At 45.3% G+C, this 11,787-nt stretch overlaps 1 protein-coding gene across 3 annotated transcripts in view; it reads left to right on the forward strand.

Moving 5' to 3' along the window:
- tmcc1b (transmembrane and coiled-coil domain family 1b) overlaps positions 1 to 6,150 on the forward strand; it is a 91,583-nt gene extending 85,433 nt beyond the window's left edge. For all 3 annotated transcript variants that reach the window (XM_067999030.1, XM_067999031.1, XM_067999032.1), the window contains one exon: positions 3,170 to 6,150. In XM_067999030.1, coding sequence (XP_067855131.1) covers positions 3,170 to 3,484 — 315 coding nt within the window. In that variant the 3' untranslated portion in view covers positions 3,485 to 6,150. The remainder of the gene's footprint in view (positions 1 to 3,169) is intronic.
- Positions 6,151 to 11,787: the final 5,637 nt, after the last annotated feature.

Consider the following 11,787-nt stretch of genomic DNA (forward strand, 5'->3'; position numbering starts at 1 on the left):
AACATCCCCATCCTCAATGATGGCGGAGTCCAGCACATGAGTGCAAAAGACAAGGCTGAAGCGTTTGCAACCATCTTCAGGCAGAAGTGCCGAGTGGATGATCCATCTCGGCCTCCTCCCGATATCCCCACCATCACAGAAGCCAGTCTTCAGCCAATTCGATTCACTCCACGTGATATCAAGAAACGGCTGAGTGCACTGGATACAGCAACGGCGATGGGCCCTGACAACATCCCAGCTGTAGTGCTGAAGACTTGTGCTCCAGAACTAGCTGCGCCTCCAGCCAAGCTGTTCCAGTACAGCTAAAACACTGGCATCTACCTGACAATGTGGAAAACTGCCCAGGTATGTCTTGTCCACAAAAAGCAGGACAAATCCAATCCGGCCAATTACCGCCCCATCAATCTACTCTCAATCATCAGCAAAGTGATGAAAGGTGTCTTCGACAGTGCTATCAAGCGGCACTTACTCACCAATAACCTGCTCACCGATGCTCAGTTTGGGTTCCGCCAGGACCACTCGGCTCCAGACCTCATTACAGCCTTGGTCCAAGCATGGACAAAAGAGCTGAATTCCAGAGGTGAGGTGAGAGTGACTGCACTTGACATCAAGGCAGCATTTGACCGAGTGTGGCACCAAGGAGCCCGAGTAAAATTGAAGTCAATGGGAATCAGGGGGAAAACTCTCCAGTGGCTGGAGTCATACCCAGCACAAAGGAAGATGGTAGTGGTTGTTGGAGGCCAATCATCTCAACCCCAGGGCATTGCTGCAGGAGTTCCTCAGGGCAGTGTCCTAGGCCCAACCATCTTCAGCTGCTTCATCAATGACCTTCCCTCCATCATAAGGTCAGAAATGGGGATGTTCGCTGATGATTGCACAATGTTCAGTTCCATTCGCAACCCCTCAAATAATGAAGCAGTGCGAGCCTGTATGCAGCAAGACCTGGACAACATCCAGGCTTGGGCTCATAAGTGGCAAGTAACATTCGCGCCAGATAAGTGCCAGGCAATGACCATCTCCAACAAGAGAGAGTCTAACCACCTCCCCTTGACATTCAACGGCATTACCATCGCCGAATCCCCCACCATCAACATCCTGGGGGTCACCATTGACCAGAAACTTAACTGGACCAGCCATATAAATACTGTGGCTACGAGAGCAGGTCAGAGGCTGGGTATTCTGCGGCGAGTGACTCACCTCCTGACTCCCCAAAGCCTTTCCACCATCCACAAGGCACAAGTCAGGAGTGTGATGGAATGCTCTCCACTTGCTTGGATGAGTGCAGCTCCAACAACATTCAAGAAGCTCGACACCATCCAGGACAAAGCAGCCCGCTTGATTGGCACCCCATTCACTCCCTTCACCACTGGCGCACAGTGGCTGCAGTGTGTCCCATCTACAGGATGCACTGCAGCAACTTGCCAAGGCTTCTTCGACAGCACTTCCCAAACCCACGACCTCTACCACCTAGAAGGACAAGAGCAGCAGGCACATGGGAACAACACCACTTGCACATTCCCCTCCAATTCACACACCATCCCAACTTGGAAATATATCGCCGTTCCTTCATCGTCGCTGGGTCAAAATCCTGGAACTCCCTTCCCAACAGCACTGTGGGAGAACCGTCACCACACGGACTGCAGCGGTTCAAGAAGGCGGCTCGCCACCACCTTCTCAAGGGCAATTAGGGATGGGCAATAAATGCTGGCCTCGCCAGCGACGCCCACATCCCATGAACGAATAAAATAAAGATGAAATTTAACGCAGAAAAATGTGAGGTGATACATTTTGGTGGGAAGAATGAAGAGAGGCAGTATAAACTAGAGGGCACAACTCTAAAAGGGGTACAGGAACAGAGAGATCTGGGGGTATATGTGCACAAATCGATGAAGGTGGCAGGGCAGGTTGAGAAAGTGGTTAAAAAAGCATATGGGACCCTGGGCTTTATAAATCGAGGCACAGAGTACAAAAGGAAGGAAGTCATGATGAACCTTTATAAAACACTGGTTTGACCACAACTGGAGTATTGTGTCCAGTTCTGGGCACCACACTTTAGGAAATATGTGAAGGCCTTAGAGAGGGTGCAGAAAAGATTTACTGGAATGATTCCGGGGATGAGGGACTTTAGTTACGTGGATAGACTGGAGAAGCTGGGGTTGTTCTCCTTGGAACAGGGAAGGTTGAGAGGAGATTTGATAGAGGTGTTCAAAATCGTGAAGGGTCTAGTTAGAGAGAAACTGTTCCCATTGGTGGAAGGGTCAAGAACCAGAGGACATAGATTTAAGGTGATTGCAAAAGAACCAAAGGTGACATGAGGAAAAACTTTTTTACACAGCGAGTGGTTGTGATCTGGAATGCACTGCCTGAGGGGGTGGTGGAGGCAGATTCAATCATGGCCTTCCAAAGGGAACTGGATAACTACTTGAAAGGAAAAAATTTGCAAGGCTATGGGGATAGGATGGGGGAGTGGGAGTAGCTGGATTGCTCTTGCATAGAGCCAGCGCGGACTTGATGGGTCGAATGGCCTCCTTCCGTGCAGTAACCTTTCTATGAATCCCCCTGCTCCTCTCCCATTCCCCCCTCTCCCATTCCCCCCTCTCCCATCCCCCCTCTCCCATTCCCCCTCTCCCATTCCCCCTCTCCCATTCCCCCTCTCCCATTCCCCCTCCCCCTCTCGCTTTCCCCCTCCCCCTCTCGCTTTCCCCCTCCCCCTCTCGCTTTCCCCCTCCCCTCCCCCTCTCGCTTTCCCCCTCCCCTCCCCCTCTCGCTTTCCCCCTCCCCTCCCCCTCTCGCTTTCCCCCTCCCCTCCCCCTCTCGCTTTCCCCCTCCCCCTCTCGCTTTCCCCCTCCCCCTCTCGCTTTCCCCCTCCCCCTCTCGCTTTCCCCCTCCCCCTCTCCGATCCCTCCAGTTCCCCTTCCCCCTCTGACTCACGTGTAACTCGCATCCTGCGTCCCATAACTGAGATGTCCCGCTTCCCGTAACTCACGAGCGATGTTGTGATTCCCGTCTCGAGCCCGGTAACTCACGAGCGATGTTGTGATTCCCGTCTCGAGCCCGGTAACTCACGAGCGATGTTGTGATTCCCGTCTCGAGCCCGGTAACTCACGAGCGATGTTGTGATTCCCGTCTCGAGCCCGGTAACTCACGAGCGATGTTGTGACTCTCGCAGGAGGCCCTGGAAGCCTGTCAGACCCGTATCTCCAAGATGGAGCTGCAGCAACAGCAGCAACAGGTGGTGCAGCTGGAGGGTCTGGACAATGGCACGGCCCGCACCTTACTGGGCAAGCTAATCAATATACTGCTGGCAGTGATGGCCGTGCTCCTGGTCTTTGTGTCGACGCTGGCTAACTGCCTGGTGCCACTGATGAAGACGCGGAGCAGGACGTTCAGCACTTTGTTCCTTCTGATCTTTGTGGGCGTGGCGTGGAGGAACTGGCAGATGATCAGTGGCTACGCCGGGAGATTTGTTCCGCCCCCAACATGACACCGAGCCTGGGACTCGGGGGCCCACCGTGAAGTACAAGACATTATAATGGAGTGCACATGGACACAGAGTGGATTTGTTTACATATGAAGACGACACCTTGCCTTTCCCTGACTGACACTTGGTGATAGTATTTGAAGATCGAATCGAATTGATTGGTGATTTGTGTAATGACTGCATGAGTACTGTCCTCCAGCACAGGTACAACTGAGGGAGGAGAGGCAGCGAGAGGGACTGAGAGTTTGCTGTACGGTCCAATACTAACCCTCCTCCATCTCCAAACCTCTCTCGGGGGAGCGGGGGGAACAATAACAAATTGCCTAAAATTTAGTGCACAGCGTACTTTGTTTTTTTTAAAAGAAATATTTTGTATTTTATTTGACTTGACCCGGTCCTGCGGTATTGAGAAGTATCTAACTGTGAAATAAGAGCACATTCCACCTTCTAGGGAATGGATTCCGGGTTTTAAATTAATTCGGATCTGTCGAACTGGCCACAATGATGTGTATTGAGAGACTCCACATTGGGACAAACTTGAATTTAATGCCGTAGGTCACGGCCTCCTCCAGAGCATGGCCTGATGGGGACGGTAAAGTGCGGAGTGATAGTGATAGTGATAGTGATAGTGCCGCGACTTCTGGAGGGTCATCTCCTCCCCGCCTTCAAACCCTCACACTCCACCCCCTCACACTCCACCCCCTCACACTCCACCCCCTCACACTCCACCCCCGCCCCCCTCACACTCCACCCCCTCACACTCCACCCCCTCACACTCCACCCCCTCACACTCCACCCCCTCACACTCCACCCCCTCACACTCCACCCCCACCCCCTCACACTCCACCCCCACCCCCTCACACTCCACCCCCGCCCCCCTCACACTCCGCCCCCGCCCCCCTCACACTCCGCCCCCGCCCCCCTCACACTCCACCCCCGCCCCCCTCACACTCCGCCCCCGCCCCCCTCACACTCCGCCCCCGCCCCCCTCACACTCCGCCCCCGCCCCCCTCACACTCCGCCCCCGCCCCCCTCACACTCCACCCCCGCCCCCCTCACACTCCGCCCCCGCCCCCCTCACACTCCGCCCCCGCCCCCCTCACACTCCACCCCCGCCCCCCTCACACTCCGCCCCCGCCCCCCTCACACTCCACCCCCTCACACTCCGCCCCTCCCCCCACCCCACACACATCAACTAACGTACTTGAAGAGTGTAACACTCAAAAGCGTCTCAGTGCTTCCTTACTGTTTCTAAAATAGATATAATTTTTAGCAGTGGAACTTGTTAATTTAAATAATTTTTAAAAATGTTTTAAAATAGTCAATGAAGTAACACACAGTGAGTCCGGCCCGGCCCATCGCTGAGTCCGGCCCATCACCGACTGAATCCGGCCCATCCTATCGCCGACCAAATCCGTTTTTTATAAGTTTGCTGATGGATATCTCCTGAGAGTGCCACTGCCTTTCCCTCCCCTCCATTTCCCTTTGATGTGAAGTGAGGCATTCCCGCTTTACTCACAGGAGCGTGTAGTCTACTAAGCTGCCAGACGATTGCTGAGATTTGGAGAAGCCCCTGTATATTTCGGGTGGTCTCTATTGCTTCCTGCTGCAGGGTTTTCTACTTTACAGTTGGTTAGAGGCCGATGGACAAATTCTCCCGCACATGGGGTCTGTGTGAGGGGTGATTGGTTGGTTGTGGGGTCTGTGTGAGGGGTGATTGGTTGGTTGTGGGGTCTGTGTGAGGGGTGATTGGTTGGTTGGGTCTGTGTGAGGGGTGATTGGTTGGTTGGGTCTGTGTGAGGGGTGATTGGTTGGTTGGGTCTGTGTGAGGGGTGATTGGTTGGTTGGGTCTGTGTGAGGGGTGATTGGTTGGTTGTGGGGTCTGTGTGAGGGGTGATTGGTTGGTTGTGGGGTCTGTGTGAGGGGTGATTGGTTGGTTGTGGGGTCTGTGTGAGGGGTGATTGGTTGGTTGTGGGGTCTGTGTGAGGGGTGATTGGTTGGTTGTGGGGTCTGTGTGAGGGGTGATTGGTTGGTTGTGGGGTCTGTGTGAGGGGTGATTGGTTGGTTGTGGGGTCTGTGTGAGGGGTGATTGGTTGCGGACTCCCTCCATACCTGATCTGATTGGACTGGAACTTCCCGATGAAACAGCTCAAACTCTCCGTAGAACAGAGTCTCTTGAACCACCTGCTGTGAAGCAGAGAGAAAGCAAGGGGACCACCGACACACCAGGGACAGTCCAGCTGTAAATCTCCCTTCATAAATGGGGATTAAGAGGCAGTTTGGTAGAGTACACGTCCTTTCAGAATGAGATTGGTTTGGTCAATGTGAAATGCAAAGCACTGCCCCACGGTGAGTTTTATGTTCACCGTAAGCCCAGTTTGTGGCAAGATGGTTTGCTGGTCTGAAGGTGCCTGGCAGCCCAGGCTGCAGTGGTTTATTGTGTGTGTGAGTGGTGCATAGTGATAGCCATTGACAGAACCAGGACAGCCTCAGTGAAACGGGTGTGAATGGGTGTGGGAGAGCTCCGAGTGACCCTTGTGGAATTAACACTAGTTTAGATTGCAGCTGCTTTTCCCCATCCAATTACATTCATGTCTTGTTGATTGTTGCAGACTTTCAGCTGCAGTTACTGTACTGTACATTAAATAAAGACCTCAGCTATTAATCAACCCTTCGGTCATTAATGGTCCTTGTGAACGATTGACTGGGTCTCACTGCTCTTTCAAATCCAGGCTTGATTCCACCACCAGTCCTTGCGCCAATGGATGTGCTGCATTACTGAGAGACACATTTCCCACTGTCGCACTCACCACACCAGCAAAGCCCCACTTTGAGTTCCTGCCTCCCCAGTTAGCTGTGGTGATGGAAGTGCTGCGATCGGCCTCAGTGTCTCTTGGCTGGGAGGGGATTGGCCAGAGCCCCACTCCCAGTCAGTACCTGTGACAAGCTGGGAACGAGCTGTGAACACTGGGGGAGAACAGGCTGCTCCCATCCTGCTCACACCCACTCGACACACCGCTAATCCAAGAATGGCCACGGTCTGAGGTGCAGAGAGCGGCTTGGACTCAGGAAAACCCCTACCCCAGCACGAGTGAGGGGAGTGGGGAAACGAACCGAGTGGGACAGGAGCGGGACACAGAACACGGGGGGGGGGGGGGGGGGGATAGAGTATAAATATCGGGGAGACTGAGAACAGGTACAGTGTGGAATAAAACCCCCAGTATATTCTATACAATATCACATAGTGTGTACAGGGAATAGAGTCTCCTATATATATTATAGAATATCACACCGTGTGTTACAGGGAATAGAGTCTCCTATATATATTATAGAATATCACACCGTGTGTTACAGGGAATAGTGTCCCCTATATATATTATAGAATATCACACCGTGTGTTACAGAGAATAGTGTCTCCTATATATATTATAGAATATCACACCGTGTGTTACAGAGAATAGTGTCTCCTATATATATTATAGAATATCACACCGTGTGTTACAGGGAATAGTGTCTCCTATATATATTATAGAATATCACACCGTGTGTTACAGGGAATAGTGTCTCCTATATATATTATAGAATATCACACCGTGTGTTACAGGGAATAGAGTCTCCTATATATATTATAGAATATCACACCGTGTGTTACAGGGAATAGTGTCTCCTATATATATTATAGAATATCACACCGTGTGTTACAGGGAATAGTGTCTCCTATATATATTATAGAATATCACACCGTGTGTTACAGGGAATAGAGTCTCCTATATATATTATAGAATATCACACCGTGTGTTACAGGGAATAGTGTCTCCTATATATATTATAGAATATCACACCGTGTGTTACAGGGAATAGAGTCTCCTATATATATTATAGAATATCACACCGTGTGTTACAGGGAATAGTGTCTCCTATATATATTATAGAATATCACACCGTGTGTTACAGGGAATAGTGTCTCCGATATATATTATAGAATATCACACCGTGTGTTACAGGGAATAGAGTCTCCTATATATATTATAGAATATCACACCGTGTGTTACAGGGAATAGTGTCTCCTATATATATTATAGAATATCACACCGTGTGTTACAGGGAATAGAGTCTCCTATATATATTATAGAATATCACACCGTGTGTTACAGGGAATAGTGTCTCCTATATATATTATAGAATATCACACCGTGTGTTACAGGGAATAGTGTCTCCTATATATATTATAGAATATCACACCGTGTGTTACAGGGAATAGAGTCTCCTATATATATTACAGAATATCACACCGTGTGTTACAGGGAATAGTGTCTCCTATATATATTATAGAATATCACACCGTGTGTTACAGGGAATAGTGTCTCCTATATATATTATAGAATATCACACCGTGTGTTACAGGGAATAGTGTCTCCTATATATATTATAGAATATCACACCGTGTGTTACAGGGAATAGTGTCTCCAATATATATTATAGAATATCACACCGTGTGTTACAGGGAATAGTGTCTCCTATATATATTATAGAATATCACACCGTGTGTTACAGGGAATAGTGTCTCCTATATATATTATAGAATATCACACCGTGTGTTCCAGGGAATAGTGTCTCCGATATATATTATAGAATATCACACCGTGTGTTACAGGGAATTGTGTCTCCTATATATATTATAGAATATCACACCGTGTGTTACAGGGAATAGAGTCTCCTATATATATTATAGAATATCACACCGTGTGTTACAGGGAATAGTGTCTCCGATATATATTATAGAATATCACACCGTGTGTTACAGGGAATAGTGTCTCCTATATATATTATAGAACATCACAACGTGTGTTACAGGGAATAGTGTCTCCTATATATATTATACAATATCACATAGTGTGTACAGGGAATAGTGTCTCCTATATATATTATAGAATATCACACCGTGTGTTACAGGGAATAGTGTCTCCTATATATATTACAGAATATCACACCGTGTGTTACAGGGAATAGAGTCTCCTATATATATTATAGAATATCACACCGTGTGTTACAGGGAATTGTGTCTCCTATATATATTATAGAATATCACACCGTGTGTTACAGGGAATAGAGTCTCCTATATATATTATAGAATATCACACCGTGTGTTACAGGGAATAGTGTCTCCGATATATATTATAGAATATCACACCGTGTGTTACAGGGAATAGTGTCTCCTATATATATTATAGAACATCACAACGTGTGTTACAGGGAATAGTGTCTCCTATATATATTATACAATATCACATAGTGTGTACAGGGAATAGTGTCTCCTATATATATTATAGAATATCACACCGTGTGTTACAGGGAATAGTGTCTCCTATATATATTACAGAATATCACACCGTGTGTTACAGGGAATAGAGTCTCCTGTATATATTATAGAATATCACACCGTGTGTTACAGGGAATAGTGTCTCCTGTATATATTATAGAATATCACACCGTGTGTTACAGGGAATAGTGTCTCCTATATATATTATAGAATATCACACCGTGTGTGACAGGGAATAGTGTCTCCTATATATATTATAGAACATCACACCGTGTGTTACAGGGAATAGTGTCTCCTATATATATTATAGAATATCACACCGTGTGTTACAGGGAATAGTGTCTTCTGTATATATTATAGAATATCACACCGTGTGTTACAGGGAATAGTGTCTCCTATATATATTATAGAATATCACACCGTGTGTTACAGGGAATAGTGTCTCCTATATATATTATAGAATATCACACCGTGTGTTACAGGGAATAGAGTCTCCTATATATATTATAGAATATCACACCGTGTGTTACAGGGAATAGTGTCTCCTATATATATTATAGAATATCACACCGTGTGTTACAGGGAATAGTGTCTCCTATATATATTATAGAATATCACACCGTGTGTTACAGGGAATAGTGTCTCCTATATATATTATAGAATATCACACCGTGTGTTACAGGGAATAGTGTCTCCTATATATATTATAGAATATCACACCGTGTGTTACAGGGAATAGAGTCTCCTATATATATTATAGAATATCACACCGTGTGTTACAGGGAATAGAGTCTCCTGTATATATTATAGAATATCACACCGTGTGTTACAGGGAATAGTGTCTCCTGTATATATTATAGAATATCACACCGTGTGTTACAGGGAATAGAGTCTCCTATATATATTATAGAATATCACACCGTGTGTTACAGGGAATAGTGTCTCCTATATATATTATAGAATATCACACCGTGTGTTACAGGGAATAGTGTCTCCTGTATATATTATAGAATATCACACCGTGTGTTACAGGGAATAGTGTCTCCTATATATATTATAGAATATCACACCGTGTGTTACAGGGAATAGAGTCTCCTATATATATTATAGAATATCACACCGTGTGTTACAGGGAATAGTGTCTCCTATATATATTATAGAATATCACACCGTGTGTTACAGGGAATAGTGTCCCCTATATATATTATAGAATATCACACTGTGTGTTACAGGGAATAGTCTCTCCTATATATATTATAGAAGATCACACCGTGTGTTACAGGGAATAGAGTCTCCTATATATATTATAGAATATCACACCGTGTGTTACAGGGAATAGAGTCTCCTATATATATTATAGAATATCACACTGTGTGTTACAGGGAATAGTGTCTCCTATATATATTATAGAATATCACACCGTGTGTTGCAGGGAATAGTGTCTCCTATATATATTATAGAATATCACACCGTGTGTTACAGGGAATAGAGTCTCCTATATATATTATAGAATATCACACCGTGTGTTACAGGGAATAGTGTCTCCTATATATATTATAGAATATCACACTGTGTGTTACAGGGAATAGTGTCTCCTATATATATTATAGAATATCACACCGTGTGTTGCAGGGAATAGTGTCTCCTATATATATTATAGAATATCACACCGTGTGTTACAGGGAATAGTGTCTCCTATATATATTATAGAATATCACACCGTGTGTTGCAGGGAATAGTGTCTCCTATATATATTATAGAATATCACACCGTGTGTTACAGGGAATAGTGTCTCCTATATATATTATAGAATATCACACCGTGTGTTACAGGGAATAGTGTCTCCTATATATATTATAGAATATCACACTGTGTGTTACAGGGAATAGTGTCTCCTATATATATTATAGAATATCACACTGTGTGTTACAGGGAATAGTGTCTCCTATATATATTATAGAATATCACACCGTGTGTTACAGGGAATAGTGTCTCCTATATATATTATAGAATATCACACCGTGTGTTACAGGGAATAGTGTCTCCTATATATATTATAGAATATCACACCGTGTGTTACAGGGAATAGAGTCTCCTATATATATTATAGAATATCACACCGTGTGTTACAGGGAATAGAGTCTCCTATATATATTATAGAATATCACACCGTGTGTTACAGGGAATAGTGTCTCCTATATATATTATAGAATATCACACCGTGTGTTACAGGGAATAGTGTCTCCTATATATATTATAGAATATCACACCGTGTGTTACAGGGAATAGTGTCTCCTATATATATTATAGAATATCACACCGTGTGTTACAGGGAATAGTGTCTCCTATATATATTATAGAATATCACACCGTGTGTTACAGGGAATAGTGTCTCCTATATATATTATAGAATATCACACCGTGTGTTACAGGGAATAGTGTCTCCTATATATATTATAGAATATCACACCGTGTGTTACAGGGAATAGTGTCTCCTATATATATTATAGAATATCACACCGTGTGTTACAGGGAATAGAGTCTCCTATATATATTATAGAATATCACACCGTGTGTTACAGGGAATAGTGTCTCCTATATATATTATAGAATATCACACCGTGTGTTACAGGGAATAGTGTCTCCTATATATATTATAGAATATCACACCGTGTGTTACAGGGAATAGAGTCTCCTATATATATTATAGAATATCACACCGTGTGTTACAAGGAATAGTGTCTCCGATATATATTATAGAATATCACACCGTGTGTTACAAGGAATAGTGTCTCCGATATATATTATAGAATATCACACCGTGTGTTACAGGGAATAGAGTCTCCTATATATATTATAGAATATCACACCGTATGTTACAGGGAATAGTGTCTCCTATATATATTATGGAATATCACACCGTGTGTTACAGGGAATAGTGTCTCCTATATATATTATAGAATATCACACCGTGTGTTACAGGGAA

This window comes from Heptranchias perlo, chromosome 17 (assembly GCF_035084215.1).
Source record: "Heptranchias perlo isolate sHepPer1 chromosome 17, sHepPer1.hap1, whole genome shotgun sequence".
Taxonomy (NCBI): Eukaryota; Metazoa; Chordata; class Chondrichthyes; order Hexanchiformes; family Hexanchidae; genus Heptranchias; species Heptranchias perlo.